This window comes from Dermacentor silvarum, chromosome 5 (assembly GCF_013339745.2).
Source record: "Dermacentor silvarum isolate Dsil-2018 chromosome 5, BIME_Dsil_1.4, whole genome shotgun sequence".
Taxonomy (NCBI): domain Eukaryota; kingdom Metazoa; phylum Arthropoda; class Arachnida; order Ixodida; family Ixodidae; genus Dermacentor; species Dermacentor silvarum.
Genome location: NC_051158.1, coordinates 165,899,715 through 165,922,669, shown reverse-complemented (window position 1 = coordinate 165,922,669; position 22,955 = coordinate 165,899,715). Strand labels below are relative to the sequence as shown.

Genomic DNA, 22,955 nt, shown 5'->3' with positions numbered 1-22,955 from the left:
TACACGACTGAAGAAGTATCACCCTCCCAGTGATGACATTTAGACGCTCCGGACGTCGCTTCTGCCGCTGGGGGATAACGCTACACGCGTGTTGTATTTCGTCCTTTGAACGATGCGCACAGGCGCCATGACTCCATCGAAGAGGAAGAAGAACGAACTGGGCTCGCGCTGTGAATCCAGCCAGTCAGCGCTGCAATCGCTGCTGTAAATATAACTGTAAATAGTGTCTCGTTTGACTCCTCCTTCGCGTAACAATATAAACAAAAGGAGCGAACAAAAAAGTAAATGGTGTGTGCTTGACACTGGCTCTGCCACTTCGACATCAAGAGCGCTATTACAGTGTAGCAACGTTATCTGTGAGCCTACATTTCATGGGTGGAACTCCGGGCACACACAAGTATGATGTCGCTACTCCGGCAAACGGGAATTCGGGCATCAGCCCGGCTGTCGGAATGAAAAAAAAAAATGCCTCGAGAAACGGTGAGGTACCGTGTAGACCTGCGGCGTAGAAACATAGCTTCACCGAGTTTTAACAGCTGATTTTCTAGATGGCCCCGTATTATCATGGCGAGCCATAGGTAATTAATCCACAATAACAAAGTGGCGTCTAAGCGCGCAGCTCCGCGCGCTCGAGCCAGGGAGCTCTAATGAGGAACGAGCGGGCCAGCAGCGTTCGGTTATTTCGTCTGCGTTCGACCAACGATTAATAAAGAATGTGGGAGATCATAAACCCCACATCTTCCCACTAATGGTGACACGATGTCGTACAATTTCCAACGGCATAGTACAGCGCCTTCACCGCCAGCTGAAAGTCTCGCTCAGAGCATCACGGACACTGGTACCATGGACGTCTACCACTCGTCCTCCTCGCCATACGCAGTGCGATACGGACTGACGCCCCCTGCTCCTCGACAGAGCTCGTGTTCGGGACTACATTGAGGCTACCTGGGCAATTTTTCGACCCGTCGCCGGTACCAATGCTCAACGTCGGTGATTATGTCAGTCGCCTCACAGCTGCCATGGGAGAGGGCTCTCCTATAAAGGCGAACGCCTTTAATGGCTCATACTCGCGGCGTCCGACCGTCCGTCCATCCGTGTCCTGGAACGGTGCCAGCTGTGGCCCCTCCCCTTACACTGTCAGCAATCACGTGATGGCACAGCAGCGCGCGGCAACGCGCCTTCGTCAGACGTCTCGTTGCAGCAGTCGAGTTAATCGGATGGCTCCCAAGCGGCCCGGTGATGATTCCACTGCAAGCCGCTCGGAGAAGCGCCCCAAGAATGTGGACTTCCCCGATACCAAACGCCAGAAGATGAATAAGCGAATGCGCATGAGGCGGTAGTCAGTCGAATGGGCACAGGCTTTCACCGAACACACTTAGGAATTTACAAAGTGTCCATCAATTTTAACTGTCCACATTATTCACGACGAAACTTCGTGAGTCGTCCTCTTCGAGACTGCACGCAGGTCTTCGTGTGGCATGACGCAGTGCGACCACTACTACAGACACCTTATGACGGACCTTTCAAGGTCACCACGCGCTGCCCCAAGTACTTCGTCCTGCTGATGAATGGGGGCGAAGACAGCGTTTCGATTGACCGTATCAAGCGTGCCTTCCTCGACGCCGACGTCATGCCCACCGACGGCAAACCACTTCAGAAGACCAAGCGCGTTCACTTCGCCGACGCAAAAACTACACTCTCTCCTAGAGATCGCTCCTTCGAACCCCGGCTCTCTCGCTAGATGGGGGGCCCTATGGCGAGCCATCGGCGTTTAATCGACGATAACGAAGTGGCGCCTAAGTACGCAGCTCCGCGCGCCGCGCGCTCGAACGGGGAACGAGCGGGCCAGCAGCGTTCGGCGATTTCGTCTCCGCTCGACCGACGAGTAATAAATAATGTGGGCGACTACACGTCTTCCCACACTATCAACCGTAGTTTGCGCCGTCTGGCGTGCATTGCATTATTTGATTGCAGAGGTCGTTCTGCAATGTTACGGAAGCACCGCGGAACCTAGCTAGTGCTGCAGTAGACGAAAAACATGCGGGCGCGGGGCGGATATAGTCGGGCGTTTTCAACGTACAAGGCAGCAGCCGGCCAAGTCCGGTACGTCACACAGGCGACGCCAGGATTGTGAAAACGTTGTGCCTTGTATAGTTCGGTGCGTTGCGCGAGGCCCACAGCCGCCCGGTGGCGACTTGACAATTGCTAGTAGGTACAGCGGGGGCGTGGCACTGCGGGCCCCGTGACTTCCGCTTGGAGTACGCCAGTAGTTTGTGCGCAGGCGCGTGTACAAGCGGGTGCGATAGAGAAAATCTGGGGGGTTTTGCTCCTGGAATTCTGACTTTGCCTAGGTACTACGGTGGAGAACTTTCTTTGGTCCTTTTGTACAACTGTGGCTGCTGTTAAGGGATCGATGCTATTCTTAAATAAACGCATCACTGTTTTGATGAATCTCACTACCCGGGAGGGAGCAGTCTACCTGACTGGAGCAGTAATTTTTTTCATTTGGGGTGTTACTACGCTGAGCTCCGCAACACCCCAACGAGCACCGCTTCGCGTCGGCGCCCGGCACCAGGGCACAAACGAGAGCAGTATCCGCTTGCGCAGACATAGCCATTATACAGGGTGCAAAATGCGTTTCAACACGTAGAAGTGCTTTCCTTCACGCGAATCTCCTGAACGGTGCAGTGATAACGGTGCAGTGAACGGTGCACTGATAACCAATACATGAGCACGAAGTGCTTTGGAATTAAAGTTATCCGATTCATCGTCAATCTCACAGGTTCAGTGACCCCTTCGCGACTATCGCACGATTTCCAATGTTATCGTTGGAACAAAATAAAAATGTCGCAGTTTCGCCCGAAAGGCGAAGCATCAATTGCGATAGCAAATTGGTAGAGAGCTATTCGGAGTAGGGATAGTAGAGTAGTTTTATCGGCCGCATAAACTTGGACACATTCGCTTTCTAACTGAATAGATCACACTGAATGACCGCAGACAACGACTGTCAAAACGCTGGCGCGGCCGCTGCAGCCGGCGAAGAATCGTGCGGTCTATCGCTTCAACGGAAACTGAGCGGCGAATGGACAGCGCATAAAGGTCAGAGCCGTGTGGAGACACTGCCGGGCTCGACTGGCGCGCGCGCTCGCTCGCTTCTTAAGAAGCGAGTGCGCGCGCCACTCGAGCCCGGCCGTGGTGGAGATAAAGAGACGATGCGGGCGACGGCACCACAGCCATGTGCAAGCGTATTTGTTGGCAGAGTAGAAGCTGCTCCCCCCGTCCCTCCCGCGCTGCCTCCCCGCTTTTTTTTTTTTTTTTTTACTTTCGCGTGGGAGATTGCGTTGCCAGTTCTCCTTGCGCTGGGTTGCAAGATAAGCATTTGGTGCCGTAGCACAGCGTCGCCCCGCCTCCCTCCCCCCCATACCCCCACGGCCTTTTGGGCGACAATCGCGTTTGCTTTCCGCCGTGCGTTGGCTCTCCGTGATAGCGCGCGTCCCCCGCGCGCGTTTACTCGTACGGCGCGCGGCGACGATTTTATCGCCCTTGGAATCTATACGGAACCTGACGGCGACGGCGACGCCGACGGCAAAAATCCCGTTGAAGTGTCCATATAATTGCTATCGCAATAAAACGCAACGAACTCACCAGAAACATCGTAGGAGCACAAGAGCAAAATTCGTGCACGGCACCATCAACGCAAACGCACATGCCGGCTAGCCTAGGGACAAACGCATACAAAACGAGCAAAGGAAGTTCTCCGCCCTTGTACCTGGACAAAGTCAGATATGCAAGGAGCAAAAGCGCCCAGAGTTTCTCTCTTGCACCCGCTTGTAATAGCGCCTGCGCACAAACTACTGGAGGTCCCTCTAAAGACCGTCTCGTTCAAAAGCCTGAATGCCACACCACCACTACTGCACGGCTTTTCGGCACTAGAACAAACACTAGAATAATAAAGCGTGGGCGGCGTGGCCCAGACACCGCCAGACATTCAAGCGCCTTGTAAAAGGTCCCTAAACAATTCGGTCCCTAGGCACCTAGGAGCAGCGCTCGGCAAGGTCGCTTGGTCACTGCGTCTCCACGATTGCCACAGCAACACGTGTTAAGCGGAAGTCACGGGACGCGGAGTGCCACGCCTTCGCTGTACCTACTAGCAACTGTAAAGTCGCCGCCCGGTGATCAGCTGCTGCCGTGCATAAGTACGCGGCGAACGAGTGCTTTTATTGCGATAGCAATTATATGGACACTTCAACCGGATTTCTGCCGTCGGCGTCGCCGTCGGCGTCGGCGTCAGGTTCCCTATAGATAAAATCTTCGCCGCGCGCCGTATGCCCGAGCGGAAGCGTGCGGGGACGCGCGCTATCACGGAGAGCGAACGCACTCAATCTCCTACGCGCAAGAAAGGAAGCGCGAAGTCAGCGCCGGAGGGAGCGGAGGGGGGGGGGGGGGGGGCGCACTTCTACTCCGCCAACAACCGCGCTCGTCGCTCGCTCGCACCGTCGCTTATCTCCACACGGCTCTGACCTTTATGCGCCGTGCATTCGCCGCTCAGTTTCCGTTGAAGCGATAGACGCACGTACCTTCGCCCGCTGCGGCGTATGCTTGCTGCCAGCGTTTTGACAGTCGTTGTCTGCAGTCATTCAGTGTGATCTATTCGTGTTTGTTTGTGCGCGCTCACACCACGCTTGTTCATTCAGTTATTAATAGTCGGGTCACATTTTCCAACGCCAGCTACACATGCAATGCTGCCCGGATCGGCAGTGCAGCGCTACAGGTGTGTCCCTTCGCACGCGCTGCCCACGGGAAGCGCTTCTCATCAACACCACCGTTTCACACGCGCCTTCTCCTGGTCATCGAGTCTCTCTTCATGTCGGTCTACTTACGCCGCAGCACACCTGCTTACTTAATCAGCTCATGTTTACTACAATTCATATTGCTACCAAAGCCGCTCACCTTACTTCGTATGACATTGCTGTGTTGCTATCGCATTCATTGCTTCGCCCTTAGGGCGAAACTGTGACATTTTTTTATTAATTGTTTGCTGTTACCACGAGGCGTGCGCGTGTCCACAACGCATTAGGCAGGTCAAGTTCCAGTTTGACCTGCCGAGGACACGAGCGCCATATCGATGGTGTTTCAGCAAGTAACATGCCCGGGCGCGCCGGTGTTATATGGTAAAAATGATGGTAAAGGGTTTTGTCTTGAGTTTCCTCGTAACATAATTATGTTTTCTCGTACCTTCCAACTACAATCCGACGCTATCATGTCTGCAGGTTGTGGTTAAGTCGTACTTTACGATTTTCTGACGAAAGTTATTTTGAGAAATTCAGATTTGTTCACTAACGCCTTGTGCCCCGCGGAGGGTCTGCGCGGTCGGGGTGGTTCGGAGTGATTTACATGGGCGGGCAACGACGCCAACGGCGGATTTTCTGCGACACGGTGCCTTTAACGCGATAAAAGTGTGGATGAAGTCACCTATTTTTTGCTACAGTGGTCATGTTGTCGGGGCACAATGGCGGTTTCGTTATGGTGTTTATTTCATTCATTCATTCATTCATTCATTCATTCATTCATTTATTTACCCTCAAGGCCAAAGGCATTACAGAGGGGAGTGGGGAAAATACAAACAAATACAACAGCAAGATACAGTGAGTAATAATAACAATTTCGAACAGGCATGTACTTAAGTAATGGTTGTTAGTGCTTCGCGAAAACGTTGGTTATCAATGATTGATACAATGTCAGCAGGAAGGTGGTTCCACTCGATTGCTGTGCGCGGAAGGAAGGACTCAGAAAATGTTTTCGTTTTACAAAATGGAATACCTACCTTGTAGCGATGATCTATGCGATGGGACATATATTGCGGTGATAGAATAAGTATGTCGTGAAGAAAGGTATGGTAGTATATGTTATGGAATAAATTCAAGCGGCTAAACCTACGACGGGCTGCTAGAGACGGAAGCGAGAGGCTGGCTTTCATGGCTGTTATGCTAGCAGTGCGATTGTAGTTGGAGAGAATGAAACGAGTCGAGTTATTCTGAACAAGTTCCAGGGCAGTGATTAATTTTACATGCATAGGATCCCATACAGAAGCAGCATATTCAAGCTTTGGTCGTATTAAAGTTTTGTAAAGTATTAGTTTAACTGAAGAAGTAACAGTGGAAAAGTTGCGACGTAAGTATCCTAGCATACGGTTAGCGTTGTTAATAATGTATTCTGTGTGCACTGTCCAACTTAATTTCCTGATATATGAACACCTAGGTATTTGTAAGATGATACGGATTCTAATGGAACACTGTTCAACAGATAAATAGGAGGAGTGTTAGTGTTTCGGGCGACACGCATAACCTTGCATTTTTTGATATTTAGTTCCATTCGCCATGTTTTACACCAATTGGATATAGCCATGATGTCTGATTGAAGAATGTTAATATCCCTATCAGTAATAATTTCGCGAGAGATTACACAATCATCAGCGAAAAGAAAGATGTCAGAGGAAACAACGGAAGGCAGATCATTAATGTAAATTAAGAACAGAAGGGGTCCAAGGACGGACCCCTGAGGAACGCCAGAGTGTACGTCAGTAAACGATGAGTTGTGACCATTAGCACTAACAAATTGTAATCGGTTAAGAAGAAAGGATTCAATCCACTTAAAAAGGTTAGGATCAAGGTTAAGAAAACTTAGCTTGTGAAGTAGTAGCTGATGACACACTTTGTCGAATGCCTTCGAGAAGTCCATGAATATGCAGTCAGCGAAGGATGATTCATCAAGAATATGGTGCAATTTATGAGTGAAAGACAAGAGCTGAGTTTCACATGAATATGTTTTACGAAAACCATGTTGTGAAGACGAGAAAAATGCATTATCTTCGAGAAAACTAACTAATGACTTAAATATTACATGCTCAAGTAGTTTGCAGCATGTGCTAGTAAGTGAAATGGGGCGGTAATTAAGTGGTGAAGTTTTACTGCCAGACTTGTGAAGTGGAACCACCTTCACAATCTTCCAATCTGTAGGAAGGCTAGATGTGTCAAGAGATTGCTGGAAAATCTTGGTTAGTATAATAGAACTATAGGCTGAAGTACTTTTCAAAAATTTAGTACATATACAATCATAACCAGGAGATGCACTTTTTTTGAGTGAATCAATTAGTTTAGCAACACCTGATACATCAACAAAAACGGGATACATAAATGAAAAATCAACGTGATACAGATTTGGTAGCTGCACGTTTGAAACAGGGCAAAAGTTTTGAACAAACACGTCGTTTAATAGTGTAGCACATAGGTTGCTAGGAACGTTATCACCGTTAAGGTTTTCAAGCGCTATGAATGAGTCGTGTGCTGGATTTATCAGACGCCAAAACTTTCCAACATTATCCTTCAGCAGAGATGGCAGAGTTGTTGTCATGAAGGTAATCTTAGCGGATTTGAGCGCTTGTACATAAGACTCAGAGGCTAACTGATAGGCTGCCCACCTGGAGTTAATGTTTGAGAGTTTAGCTAAGCGATAAAAGCGTTTCTTCCTGTTCGATAAACGCTTAAGGTTAGGATTGTACCAAGGGGCATGCGGGTTAGTGGCGATGCTCCGCTTTGGGATGTATTTATCTGTAAGTTGGCGCACTTTGTTTTTAAAAAGATCCCAGTTAGCTTCAACAGACCGGTCATCGAAACCTTCTAAGAAGAAGTCGAGAAACGTGGCTAGATCACTATTGATAGCCTGAAAGTTAGCTCTGTTGTAGTCTAGTATAATTTTGCTTACCTTCTCAGTTTTAGGATGTGGTGTCTTTAAGTGGAAATTAATAAGAACGTGATCACTGATTCCTGGTAAATGAACAGTGTCGGATACGAATTCTGGATTAGTTGTGAATAACAGATCAAGGGTATTTGCACCGTTAAGGCATACTCTGGTTGCATCTGTTATAAGCTGGGTTAGTGAGAATAAAGAACACATGTCCAAAAATTCCTGAGCCTGGACAGAGGGCGGTGACAGGTGCGGTGGCCCAGAGTCCCATATAATATTCGGAAAATTAAAGTCTAGACCCCCATCAAAAAAAGAGGCGATGATGGGAAACGCATACGAATGAGATTAACGGCGTCGTGTAATTCATTACTAAACGAGGATGGGTAAGTGGGAGAGCGATAACACACTCCTAGGATTATTTTAAGATGACCGAGCGTAAGTGATGCAAAAGTAATTTCTAGGTCACTGTGAATAAGAATACTTGAAGAAGGTGTTTGTTTACTGATTGCGAGTAAGACGCCACCGCCGCGTCTGGCTGTGCGGTCACATCGATAAATGGAATAATGATGCGCGTCATGAAAAATCTCGGAATCGTGAACATGCGCCGAAAGCCATGTTTCTGTTAGGGCAATTATATGAGCCGAGCATGTATCAATAGCAGAAGACAGTGAAGCATGCTTGTTGACAACACTTCTAACATTGGTGAACAAAATTGACACGCGATGTAAGGTTGAAAGGCCATCACCCCTCGCGCGTCCCTAAGTGGAGGCACGTGGCGGAGCGTCGTCGCCACCACCGTTGCTGTTGCCACGGGTTACATCGCACACGTGATCGACAGATGCGTCATACATAAAGCATTTGTCGTTTAGGAAAAGTTTGTTGTGCCGAAGCTTGAAACTTGGTTTTCCAGGCTGGTTATTTCCAAATTCCAAAAGCTTCTTTCGAGCATTACGGGTACCGGGTGAGAAGTCTTCGCTGATAGTGATATTTCTTGACTTAAACTGACCGCGCAGTGAGAAAATCTGTTCTCTCGCTTTGAAACTGTTCAAATTGGCAATAATAGGTCGGCATCTGTTGCCTGAAAAAACACCCAAGCGGTGCGCACGTTCTATGGCATCAGCAGAAAACGAGTCGACCACTTCTGCTATGGCTGAAAACAATTTGGATTCTGTTTGTTGCCAAGACTCCTTGGCATCAGTGATACCGCGAAATATTAAGTTATTGCGCCGTGACATGTCTTCCATTTCATCCAGACGCGATTGTATTAAATTACTACGGACAGTTTGTTTTTCGATTAATTCTTTTGTATAAGATAAATGTTCAGAAAATTGGTCAATTGTGTCGCATTTTTCTTCAAGTTCATTAAGTCTTTTGTGTATGTCGCCTATTTTAGATTCAATGACTTTCTGCCCATTCTTGATGGCTTTAATGTCGGTAGCTAATTCTGTCTGACTTTTTGAACTTTGCAATGTACGAGAATGCACGTCTTTGAGCAACTGGAACATAATTTTCATTTGGTCAACTGGATCATCAGGTAGCGAATCAATGTCCCATGCCGCTGGTGAGCGTTTCGGAGGCCCCAGGTTCCGTTCAACATCCCCCGAAAGTAATAACATAGCAGTAGAGAAACATTCTCTAACAGTGTCGGACAAAACCCGGGGGCCCGGAAACAGTAACAAACATCTGTTGTCACTCCTTTTAGCGTGTAATGAATAGGACGTACACACCTGCACGATGCAAAAACGCAGCCTTTCAGCCATGCCCTTAGCGCTGGATCCGTAGCCACTGATCGGCGAGCTTGCGTGCCACGCTTTTAAGTTCGTCAGCGGCGATGATGCATCCGTCGATGTGCTTGACTGCCCGTAGACGAGTTGCTCCGGAAGAACAAAATCGTGGTATGGCTGGAAGTAGACGTTGGCACACTTAACCTGTCCGATGGTGGTACTGCACGATACTGGAGGCGAGTAGGCCTGGCCACCAGATGCAAGGGACGACAACGGGGCAATTATGGTAAGCACGAACTGCACGATGCAAAAACGCAGCCTTTCAGCCATGCCCTTATCGCTGGATCCGTAGCCACTGATCGGCGAGCTTGCGTGCCACGCTTTTAAGTTCGTCAGCGGCGATGATGTTGCTTGCTCATCTGCGTTCTGCTCCGTAGATCTCGTACCGTGCTAAAGGCGTCGTGTGCGCAGGTTTGCGTTTTGTGTCGCCGTTTGAGGCTAGACCGTGCTCTCCCGACTGTTGCTGTGGGCAGGTGAGACTAGAAGAAGTAAATAGCGTGAAACGAGTGTGCCATACAACGCTGTACGCCATAATATGTCATCATAGACTGAAACCGCGGTGCATCGGAATGTACGGCAGACGCCTTGCTGGTCAGAGACAGTTGTGCAGTGTTCCTGTTTTTTTTTTTTTTTTTTGACAGCGAACGATGCACTTGTGGCACGCAGAAGAGCCATGACAAGAGGATGATAAAGAAGCGATTGCTATGAGTAACAAAGGGGTGAACGCTGCTTAATGCAGACATGTTATCTGTGCACCCGAGGGGTGCAGGGAAGTGACGGTTCACGGGTGGGGTGCAAGTTTGAAAAAAGTTCGACAGAAGAACGTACGCCTGCGCGCACGTCGTAAGGCGGTGATCGCACGTCGCGAGCCTTGTCAACGCACGTATACTGTTGGGCACCGCGCGGTGGATACAACAGAACTTTATTTCCGTGAAGTTTCACTTACAGTGACAACAATATATCCTCTAGCCGAAGTAAGGTACACCTAAACGTCTTCGCATCTGCTAGCCTCCTCGTCAGGGCGCTGTGGCTCATCACATCGCCGCGGGGCACCACCCGAAACGTTCTCAATAAAACGATGCCTCAAGCCACGACTAGCACACGTGCTTATTCTCGTAAACTGTGGAACGGCTGGCCATAGGTCGATGTGCTGTGATGCACGGAAAGTGTGACGCCGGTCATCGCTTGTGTATTCTTGCCAATACGGTGAGAATTAAATCTCGGATTTATTTTCACAAAACCCGGCAAAAGTAGCGGGAACCGGCCTCATTTGTGGAGTCCGCCATGAACTTATTTCGACGCCTGAGCACAATACTCGGATGGCATGACTTTGGCAACAATATCGCGATGTTGCATCACGATTTGATCCGTTTATTGGATCACCACGACGCGCGCTCTCAGCCCGGCGTGGTTGCAAGCCGGAGTCGAGAATTGTAAACAAGGGAGAAGAATATTCCCCGACAAGATGGCGCTGTAACGGCAACTTCCGACATGACGGAGGCTTCAAAATAAGTGACGTCAGGGCCTCTCCTCAGTTTTTCCTTCCTTCGTGTCACCAACTCAACGTTATCTCTCATGTGAATTCGAACTGAAGACTGAAGGCCAGCAAGCTGCCGGCCAACCAAGATAGCGTGCGATGCACCTTGATCTATGGCTCTGGCGTGAGATGGACATGTTCCATTACAGCGCTGCCACGACAAAGTGCGCCAAACGCAGCCAGGCGCACACTGGCGGCGTGCTCACACTAGAATCTATAGAAGGCCTCGGAAACTCCGCTGGTTTTCAGTCCAGGCGAATTTCAGCGCCATCCATAAAATTGATGCGAAACCAAAATCGCTTTTCCTTCTATTGCGATAGCAATTATATGGACACTTAAATCGGATTTCTGCCGCCACCGTCGTCGTCGCCGTCGCCGTGAGGTTCCCTATAGATAAAATCTTCGCCGCGCGCCGTATGCCCGAGCGGAAGCGTGCGGGGACGCGCCCTATCACGGAGAGCGAACGCACTCAATCACCCACGCGCAAGCAAGGAAGCGGGAAGCCAGCGCCGGAGGGAGCGCGGGGGGGGGGGGGGGGGCACACTTTTACTCTACCAACAACCGCGCTCGTCGCTCGCTCGCCCGCACCGTCTCTTATCTCCACACAGCTCTGACCTTTATGCGCCGTGCATTCGCCGCTCAGTTTCCGTTGAAGCGATAGACGCGCGTACCTTCGCCCGCTGCGGCGTATGCTTGCTGTCAGCGTTTTGACAGTCGTTGTCTGCAGTCATTCAGTGTGATCTATTCATGTTTGTTTGTGCGCGCTCACACCACGCTTGTTCATTCAGTTAGTAATAGTCGGGCCACATTTTCCAACGCACGCTACACATGCAATGCTGCCCGGATCTGCAGTGCAGCACTACAGGTGTGTCCCTTCGCACGCGCTGCCCACGGGAAGCGCTTCTCATCAACACCACCGTTTCACACGCGCCTTCTCGTGGTCATCGAGTCGCTCTTCATGTCTGTCTACTTACGCCGCAGCACACCTGGTTACTTAATTAGCTGATGTTTACTACAATTCATATTGCTACCAAAGCCGCTCACCTTACTTCGTATGACATCGCTGTGTTGCTATCGCATTCATTGCTTCGCCCTTAGGGCGAAACTGACATTTTTTTCCATGTCAACCCTCTCTCAATTATCGTATCTCTCTCGCCTTCAACTATCGGCGGTGCGGCTGGCGTGAAGCCGTCGGCTATGCTGAGAACGGCGAAAACGGCAGCAATTTTTTTCTGGCATTATGCGGTCAGTTTTGCGGATTTCGCCTTCCTCGCTAGCAGTGTGGTCCATGTGGTACCCAACCGTTGGACATTTGTCGGCTTTTTTCCGCAATATCAGGCAGCTGTCGCTGTTCGTGTATGGTTCGATGGTTCACGAACACACCAAGACGAAGTGAGCCATGCGACGTGAAATTCTACTGCATCCCTAAAGACAACAGGTGAGCACTTTGCAGTTTACTTCCCGGTATTTATTAAATGCGAAGCATTTCTTGGCGCACATTTGCTACCTTAACCTATCTATCTATCCAGCCGCCTACGACTTTGTGCTCTCATGGTCGTTTCGTTAACTTGGTAAGTACCAAAATTGACATACTATGACAAGAGTATATGACGAACATAAATGATACGTCATGACATGAATATCATGACATACGTGTCATGCACGTCATGACAATGACCCAAATGGGTCTGGACGTGGGTACTAAGTGAAGGAAACACTATAGGATTGCGGTAGAAGTAATAGTCATGAGCATGACTCAGCAAAAATGACAATGACTTGGCGAAAGAAGTATAGTACTCAAAAGACACTGAAATGGGTTCGGACGTGGGTACTAAGGGAAGGAAACACTAAAGGATACTGGTAGAAGTCATAGCCCTGAGCATGACTCAGCAAAATGACTGACTCAGCGCAAAAAGATTAACACTAAAAAACTACTGAAATGGGTTCGGACGAGGGCACTGAGTGAAGGAAACACTAAAGGTTGATGGTCGAAGTCATAGTCATGAGCATGACGAAGGCTTTCGCCTTAAGGTCTCTTAGATGTAGCTAAAGCGACTCCTGAGTACTCATGACATGAATGTCGTGACATGCGTGTCATGTAGGTCATGAAAGAGCCGCCTACGTCTTCCTGCGCTCATGGTTGTTTCGTTAAGTTGGTAGGCTATGCGCCCTCTGCTTCGTATTACATTGATTCCCACAGGGCGTGGAATCTGCCGGCTTTTTGTGATAGTAATTGTGCGCAGTCCTACATGGCTGTCTGGTGGTGAGGCAGGAGCTAGCTGATTTGGGAACACCTTAACGATGCAGTAAATCATTATGCCTTAAGCAGCGAGCATAAAGCTCCTGATAAATATAGTACCACCTGTGCGTATCGCAAGGAACGCGTGTGTAGGTGTGCGCTTTGCACTTATTTCTAGCTAATTGGTCGCCATCGTTTAAAAATGCGTTTCTGAGAATTCAGGTTGATATATTGTTACGATGCGAGACAAACGGTGTTTATTGAACAGGCCTCAGGGCGAGCAAGAAAACGTTATCTTTCTCGTCTTCTCCGCTCACACTTCTCTTCTACTAATGCGGCTACATTGACTGTAATATTCTTCCCCTCTTAGACGAAGCCCGCCGGGCAAGTCAGCTAAGTTCTCGGTGTGAAGGGCTTGAGACGAGCGACATGCACAACCTCAGTCTTGGCGGAGCGCCGTCTAGTTGCGGTGAGACGCGCCAGTCGATAATTCACTTCACTGAGCTGGTCAACAATAACGTACGAGCCAGTATAGCTGGCAAGAAGTTTCTGAGACAGGCCACGTTTGCGCACCGGACACCATAGCCAGACTAGATCCCCTGGAGAATAGGTGACATTCCGATGGTGCCTGTCGTACCGTGCTTTTGACTGGTCTTGCGAAGCCCGAGTACGTATGCGGGCCAAGCGTCGAGCTTCTTCAGCGAGACAGAGTCTCGGCGATGGTGAGATCGTCGTGGGTGGAGAAAGAAAATATGGTGTCCAGTGTGTGACACGGCGGTCGAGCGTAGAGTAGGAAAAACGGGCTGTAGCCAGTAGTCTCGTGCTTTGCTGTGTTAAAAGCGTATGTAATAAATGGCAAAATGTCGTCCCAGTTTTTATGGTCCGATGCGACGTACATGGACAACATGTTCACCAGTGTGCGGTTAGTACGCTCGGTCAGCCCATTTGTTTGCGGGTGATACGGTGCCGAGTGGCGAAAGCTGGAAGCGCATAATCGAAGAAGCTCTTCCACGACATCTGCAGTAAACTGGCGGCCGCGGTCACTGATGATTACTCGAGGAGGGCCATGGCGGATAATGATCGAATGCAGGAGGAAAAAGGAAACTTGGCTGGCGGTGGCAGATGGCAAAGCAGCCGTCTCGCAGTACCGGGTCAGATGGTCGGCACATACGATGATCCAACGGTTCCCTTTCGATGAGCGGGGAAAGGGACCCATCAGATCAATTCCAACTTGCTCGAAAGGAGAGCTCGGAGGCGTCAGCGGTTGTAGGAGGCCGGCTGGCGTCGTAGTTAGGTGTTTGTGGGCCTGACACTGAGCGCAACTGGCCACATACATTTCAGTCGACCGACGCATTCGGGGCCAGTAAAGCCGTTCTTGGGTACGATGAAATGTACGCGCTGCTCCGAGATGTCCGGAGGTAGGATCGTCGTGCATAACCCGCAGAATAGTGGAGCGTAGCTTCTCCGGAACTACAAGAAGGAAGCGGGCACCAGTGGTTGCGAAATTCCTCTTGTAGAGGAGACCATCACGAACACAATATTCTCGGCTTGTTGTGGAGTCATGCGCGTTGAAAAGTGGCTCTAAGCTGAAGTCTTCTCGCTGCTCCTTCTCGAAGGTCTCTTTATCAGGAAATGCAGGTGCCAAAGAAGCAATCAAATTATCAAAGTTATCGGCATCACAAAGAGTGGTGTTTAGCGGCATTCGCGAAAGGCAGTCAGCATCAGCGTGTCGGCGACCACTCTTATATGAAACTGTGAAGTTGTACTCCTAGAGACGTAGAGCCCAGCGTGCGAGTCGACCAGAGGGATCACGAAGATTGACAAGCCAACACAACGAATGATGATCTGTGACGATTGTGAATGGGCGTCCATACACGTACGAGCGAGAACGTTGCACAGCAAAAATGACCGCTAGGCATTCCTGCTCCGTAACGGTGTAATTGCGTTCAAGCTTACTTAACGTACGACTCGCATAAGCGATGACATGCTCGTTCCGGCCGCATCGCTGAACGAGGACTCCACCGACCCCCACGCCACTCGCATCGGTGTGGATCTCTGTTGGTGCAGCTGGGTCGAAATGCCGAAGGATGGGACCCATCGTCAGTAAGAACTTCAGTTGACGAAAAGAAGCGTCGCACTCAGGAGTCCACTCAAAAACGGCGTCCTTATGCAGAAGACAAGTCAGGGGATAGGCGACATCGGCAAAAGCAGGTATAAATCGGTGGAAATAAGAGCAGAGGCCTAGGAAACTACGAAGCTCTTTAACAGACCGAGGAGGCTTAAACGATTCAACAGCTGCCGTCTTTTGTGGGTCAGGCCTGATACCATCCTTGTCTACAAGATGGCCAAGCACCAATGTCTGCCGCTCACCGAAGTGACATTTCTTAAAATTGAGTACTAGGCCGGCGTGTTCGATGCAGTCTAAGACGACTTCCAGGCGCCTGTTGTGCTCTTCAAAAGTGCTTCCAAAGATGACAACGTCCTCTAGGTAACACATGCAAATATGCCATTTGAGGCCTCGAAGAATGGTGTCCATAAATCTTTCGAAAGTCGCGAGCGCATTGCAAAGCCCAAACGGCATGACGTTAAAATCAAAAAGGCCATCCGGGGTTATAAAGGCCTTTTTGCTTTATCCACCGGGTGCATTGGGATTTGCCAGTACCCCGATCGCAAATCTACAGAAGAAAAGTAGGATGCTGAATGAAGGCAATCCAATGCGTCATCAATCCTTGGAAGAGGGTAAACGTCTTTCTTGGTAATGGAATTCAGACGGCGGTAGTCCACACAAAATCTCCAAGTATCGTCTTTCTTTTTCACAAGTATAACTGGAGCAGCCCACGGACTAGATGATTCCTGAATTACTCCTTTCTGTAGCATTTCGTGTTCGTCGATAACCTGGCGCTCTGACGGTGACACTCTATAGGGTGTCTGTCGAACAGGCTGCGCCGACCCCGTGTTAATTCTGTGCTTGGTTCGAGACGCAGGAATGGACGGCGCGTTATCCCCCTGGGCGAAGTCGAAGATGTTTACGTGTTTAGTCAGGACGTTCACTAATGTATGGCGCTCGTCCATGCTGATCGACTTGCTGATCATTGGCAGAATCTTCGAGTCTTCTGAGCAGACGTCAACTCGTGTATGTGGAGCATCTGCGAGCACGGCGACTGGCGTCGATCTGTGCTATTTGAAGGAAGCAAGCTTCATGCCAGCAGGTGCCACTGCGTTTTCGCCTGAAGGGTTGACAACCCATAATTTGGAGCGCCGCTGAGCAACAGACACAAGGCAATGTGGCAGAAATATATTCTTCATGCACGGTAAATACGCCGGCTCTACTGTGGCGTCGAAGGCCCGATGAGTGGTAGTAGCGCAGCCCACCGGCACACACACAGCTGACAAAGCAGGCACGAGAGTGTCCTCACAGGCATGAAATGCGCCATCCTCGTTTGGAGCATCCTGCATGAGCTCGTAAGAAATGTCACCACTCACAAACATCTCCCCTGTTCGGCAATCAACGGTGGCACCGCACATCTGTAGGAAATCAATACCTAATATAACATCATGTGAGGAAAGGGGGAGGATTGTAAATTCAGTCGTGAAAACTACCACCCAGTGACATTTGTGCAGTGCAAAAACCAACAGGCCGCAACGAATCCCCACTCACGCCACAAAATGTTGCCACTTGGTTCCATTGAAATACCACTTTGCGTCCTAATAACTTTTGGAAAGTGAGACTCATCACAGAGACAACAGCACCTGTGTCCACTAACGCCAATGTAGACACACCATCAACGAGGACTTTCACTTTGTTCTTCAACATAAACACAGGCGGAGGCATATCTTTCAGCAGCGAATCTCCAGCGACCTCACCTCCATTGGCCGCGCTCTAGTTTTCCGGCGGTGGTGATCTTGAACGACGTCGTCGTGAAGGAGACCGGTGCAATCGAGGAACAGGAGGTGGCGTCACGCTACGATCGGAGGCAGGTGAGCGGTTCCGTAAGTTTCCTTGCCAAAAGTTGCTGCTAGAAGGCGATTGCGCCATAGAAGGCCATTGGGCGTTGGACGCTGGGGCAGCAAGTTGATCGTACGGATACCTTTGGCGATGAGGACAAAAACGGGATATATAGCCAAGAACACCGCAGACGTAGCATGTCGGAAGCGGACGGCTTCTGCGGTAGTCTTCAGAGCTGTCAGACACGTCTGCACGCCTAGGACGAATGACTGGGTCGTAACGCGGAGCATTGCCAGTGGTGGGGCGTCCAGAGGAACGTGCGTAATGAGGGCGAGGTTCAAATCGGGTATCCGAAGAGTAGTAGCCTCTCGATGCCGGTGCGTGTCGGTACTCTGATACATCCGCGACGTTGACCGACGGTTGCCATCCATTCAAAGGTGGTGAAGTCGCCGGGGCTTGCGAAAAGGAGGCATCTGAGACATCAGGCAGGCGACGTGTCGTCTCGGTGTGCCTGTCTAGCTCTTCGCGGACGATCTGTCGTATGGTCGACGCCAAGTCAAATGAAGAGCTCATATCGATGCTGGCCACAGTGGTAACATTGGCCAATCGACCAAACTTTGGCGTTATTCGGCGCATCTTCAGCGCCTCGAACGTACGGCAGTGCTTCATGACATCAGACACTGAAGAGAGACTGTCCTTGCCGATCAGAAAATTGTACACATCCTCTACTATGCCCTTGAGCAGGTGCCCGACCTTGTCTTCCTCAGACATTCTTGCGTTGGCTTGCTTGCACAATTTCAAGATCTCTTCGATGTAGGCAGTGCAAGTCTCACCTGGTAGCTGTGCTCTCTGTGCCAGGGTGTGCTCTGCGCGTTTTTTTTTTTGTGTCCGAGTCGCCAAAGCATTCCTTTAGGTCATGAACGAAACGTTCCCACGTTGTTAATAATTCTTCGTGGTTCTCAAACCACATCAGGGCAGTGTCAGTGAGAGCGAAGACAACGTTGTTTAGTTGGTCGGTGGTGTCCCAGTCATTGGACTTGCTTACCCGTTGGTAATGTCTGAGCCATTTTTCTACATCTTCACCTGCTCTCCTGGCGAAAACCCGAGGTTCTCGGTAGTAGCGCCACGTGCCAACAGGCATTGATCCCTGAGCGGCAGGTATCGGTCCCCGAGTGTCTCCTTCGTTGGTCATGTTAACAGGCGAAGGGGGTAGTCTGGCGAGGCGACGCCTCCGGCGAAGAATAAATGGCTCCGGGTACGTCGTTACTTCAAGTACCCAGCACCTTCCACCAAAAACTGTTACGACGCGAGACAAACGGTGTTTATTGAGCAGGCCTCAGGGCGAGCAAAAAAAAAAAAAAAACGTTCTTTCTCGTCTTCTCCGCTCACAATATTACAACAAGTGCTCTGCCGCGACGCGAAATGAGCTCAGTTTTGTATGTTCCAACCGCGATGTTATAATTTATGATCTTCACTGTTCTTCAGGATGGAAGCGTTCATAGACTACGCTGGAAGGACCGAGCTAGTGGGTTCACCCAGAGATAAGGTCAACAACCGCAGGATATGCTCGGCGCACTTCACGGAGGTGGATTTCATGGACCGGGCGACAAGCACGACGGGAAAAGCTAGTCTGCGCATTGGCCATTACAGCAATTACAATAAATGTTTTTTACATGTGCGTACATGAAACACAAGAGAAGGGAAGCGCAGTCGAGGTCGGCAGAAAACCAGATGGGATGATGAAGTTAGGAAATTTGCAGGCGCAAGTTGGAATACGCTAGCGCAAGACAGGGGTAATTGGAGATCGCAGGGAGAGGCCTTCGTCCTGCAGTGGACATAAAATATAGGCTGATGATGATGATGATGACATGAAACACCATCCGCCTTTTGTTGCATTCTATGTATAGTGTGCTGCATTATCAGCTGCAATTCTGGTTTTCGCAAACGAACACAATAAAGTGAGTCCAAAGAACTGTTGTGTTGCAAGTGGAATTATTTTTGTGTATATAATTTGGGCACATGCTTGCTTGATCGTAGTAATTAGCGGGATTGCGTGCATGAAAACGCAAAAAAAGGAACCCACTGCGCACAAGCACGAATGCACGGTGTAACGCCTGGCACGGCCGGACAGGAGAGGAGCGCGCGCTTCGGTCCGGCGGTGCGTCTGATAACGCCCGCGACAAAGAAAAAAAAAATCGCACCGCGGATTGCTAAAGAAAAAAATAAAAGCATTGCGCGAAGTATGAGGGGAGGAGAGGTGAGACATGCGAGGAGGGATGGGAAAGTCATGAGGGAAAGGAGAAGCGAGTGGAGCAACGTTATCATAAAAGAGGTAGAAAAAAGTGCTATAGCGAAAGAAGGAGAGTATAAATCGCGCCGCTTTTTTTTTTTTTCTTTTTTCGCCGCCATAGTACCATCATCCGCCCGCTAGGGCCTAACTGAAGTGCGTCTTGGCACTAGCGTCGACTGAGCGTCTGCTATACAGAACCAATGGGAGGTATAGGAAGATTCACCCCCCTGTCTATAGCGTCCACTATGCGCCGACGTAGCGTAAACGTGCCGCGCGTGACGACGGATAATACCTGCGCCTTCAGTGTCCTCGCCCTTAGACGCCGACCGAGTTAGAGCGCAGGCCACTTCCAAGCACGTTATTTACTGCCATCATAGGTGTCCAGGATGCATAAAGAGCAGGTGTAATCCGGCGTAATGCGGGCGCGTCTCACACGCGCCGCACCTATTCCTGCGCTCGCTGACTCCGACTGAGATAACGCGCATGCAAGACACAAGCACACCATTATTTGCAACCATCATAAGTGTCTAGGCAGCCGGGCATATTTTCTAAAGAACTGAATAATCCTTATTACACGAAATAAACGTCCTCACGAGCATAATTTTTCAGACGTTTATATTTACATTTCTAACTATTAGGTAGGCACAAAACCACAAGTTATGACAACGAAAGACCCTTTGAAGCATCACAACCCTTACTACCCTTATAGTTGCCCAATCTACCGGTCAATTTCTACAGAATTACTCAAGAAAATAACAAAGGATGCATAGTTGTTATTTAAACGTCATATTGCGCACAGTTCATTTAATCAAACAAAACGTTCCTGTCCTGTTACTTACTAAGGCTCAGGTAGACTCAAAACATCCCGCCGATTTGCGCGATTTACGTGTGCGTACATCGTAAAGATTTTCGGTGTAACCCGGCATAACACACTTTTGTGTGAAAAATCATTCTTACTGGGAGCAGAGAATTAGTAAGCTAGTAAATACAAAGGCGAGAGACTGGTGGAGATACTGCCTTGAAGTTGGCGCCAGTTCACAGCGATGACCGATTTTGATGGCGTCTGCTCAGTCCTAGTTAATTGTTTTATCAATGACAGGAGATTACATTGTATTCTAAAGGAGCTACGGGCTAAACTTGGCAAAATTCTAGAACATTACTGTGCCTGAATGAACCAAGCACAAAAACAACTTGAAATTCGTGACGCCACACCGTCACAGCACTGCGGCTTCACCAATAAATTTACGCTGCAGCAATAAATTTACAAAATGGAACTTTGGCCTTCTAAGAATCAATAAATCACCACGACAACAACTCAAATATAAATTTGTAAGAATAATCTGTCAGTCTGATCTGACTTCTGTTCGGTGTCCCGTAATTGCCTTTCCACGACAAGAGTGAAACGAGAGGAATAAGAGTCACTCACGAGTTGTCCGCATACTTGAGAGCCTCCTTTTCTGGAGACTGAAAGAGCTTGCGGCAAGGCGTGCTGCCCGCCTTGAGCTCAGGGCTGTCCAGGGTGAAGTCTACCAGCGTGATTTGGCACGTGTCGACCAGTGGTGTTGTGGCCAGCTCCTCCAGACGCTGCACAATGCGCTGGGCTTCGCGAAGCACCATAGAGTGACTCATGGGGGGCGACTCGGGCGTGGCCAGCATGTTCCCAGGAGGAGGGTGTGGCGAGTAAGGATGCAACGAAAACACCGGGCACTGGAAGTTAAGCGAACAAGCCACTAAACAATAGGTAGAAAGGCTGATACAATAGAGAGATTTAGATTAGTAGACCCAAGTCGCATCCAAGCGTTGGGGACGCAAAACTCTGGGCGTCCAAAAGAGCCCGAAGGGCCCACAAAGCAGTTTGCGTCCTCCAATGCTTGGTTGCGGCTTGCGTCCCTTAATCTAAATCTCTATTGACTCTCAGGAGCCCTCACAAAGTTTGAGCATTACAAACAGACAAACGCGGCGGACGTTGAGATAGGCTGACATTGTATCTCCGAAATGTCAAACCTCTGCGTGGTGCGAAAGCCGCTTAAATTTTAAAGAAAAGCACGTGCACGTCCTCCCTCTTAAGGGAGGCCGACGTTAAATGGCTTGGCGCGAGACACTGGTCAGCCTTTTCCCGTCCTTCGGTTATTCCTAAATAAACGCATCACTGTTTTGATGATCGAAATATAATCTCACTATCAGGAAGGGAGCAGTCTACATGACTGGAGCAGTATTTTTTGGAGCAGTATTTCGGCGGCGCTTCGAACAGATTCGAGGCGCCGCCGTGGTTCACGTTCTCCCGTGCGGCGGCGCCACAGTCCGAGGGCCCAGCTGCCCTGGAAAATGAATTGCGTGGGACGCGCTATTCCTTGGAAAGTCATCTAATGCAAAGCGCGCGAAACCACCAGTGGGAGTTCGCCACGCAGCAAAAAAGTTACAAGAAAAAAGGCAAACTAGTGACGTAAGCGTTATGCAGACCCTCCCGGCAGTATGGCATCGCGACAGATAGAATTATTCTTTCTCCTGTAATAATGAACCAATTAAAGAAATTGTGGTAAACACCTTTAAATTACCAGCAGATAAACCATTTATAAAGGGTCTCGGGAGGGGCCCTTTCCTATTGGAAGGCAAAGCTGGAGCGTTGACAAACACTGTAGTGAAAGGCCCGGGATTGCTCTCGACACCCCGGGGTTCATTTAACATGCCCCCTAAAACACGGTACACGAGTATTTCCGGTACATTCTCTCTCTCACTTCAAACGCAGTTACCTCATCTGGGTATCCAATCAATGCTCTGTATGCTCGGTAAAATGCGTTAGCAATTGAGTCACCGTTAACATCAGCAAGATGAAAGCATTTTCGAAGCACAAGCGCAACTGATGTGTCAGTTCTACTGGTTACAGTTGACGTGTTGAAATGAAAGGTCTTTCTGCGCGACAAAGGTAAAAACAAAAGGAAGAAAGAAGGGAGGGAGCAGAGGGGTGCACGTGAAGATCCGAGTTTGGAAATACTTACGGGCAAGCGGTCCATAATGTTTGCTGCAAAAACGCAAGAAGAGCAGTTAAAGGGATGTTGGCAAACGCGATAAAAGGAGTCAGTCGCTATTCAACAGAGCTGGGCGTCTGGCTGCTAGGTCCGCCGCAGCCCTGCAACGGAACGGCGTCCCTGCAGCACGCAGCCGACTAACGCGGCAATCCAGTATCCACCACAGTGCCCCAGTGACGCTGTCTTACCACTGCGTCAGCGATGCTGCAATGCGAGGTGATGTGTACGGACGACGTGAAGGTCACCATCGTGGAGCGCCGTCGTCCTTACATATCGGACAAAGTGAAGAGCACAATGGCCGCTGCAGCGTCCAGCATAACAAGAAACGCTTTTCTGCCCCTGGCTTCAGGCACGTCGCTCATACGCGTGGCAGTGCGCGTTTTGCTATGG

General features: G+C 49.6%; 2 protein-coding genes across 2 annotated transcripts in view; both read right to left on the bottom strand.

Moving 5' to 3' along the window:
- LOC125945811 (nascent polypeptide-associated complex subunit alpha, muscle-specific form-like) overlaps positions 1 to 21,240 on the bottom strand; it is a 69,924-nt gene extending 48,684 nt beyond the window's left edge. The window contains exon 1 of the mRNA XM_049668103.1: positions 20,966 to 21,240. Within this exon, the coding sequence (XP_049524060.1) occupies positions 20,966 to 21,195 (230 nt within the window). The 5' untranslated portion in view covers positions 21,196 to 21,240. The remainder of the gene's footprint in view (positions 1 to 20,965) is intronic.
- LOC119453861 (MIF4G domain-containing protein B-like) overlaps positions 1 to 22,955 on the bottom strand; it is a 177,345-nt gene that overhangs the window by 110,310 nt on the left and 44,080 nt on the right. The window lies entirely within an intron of this gene.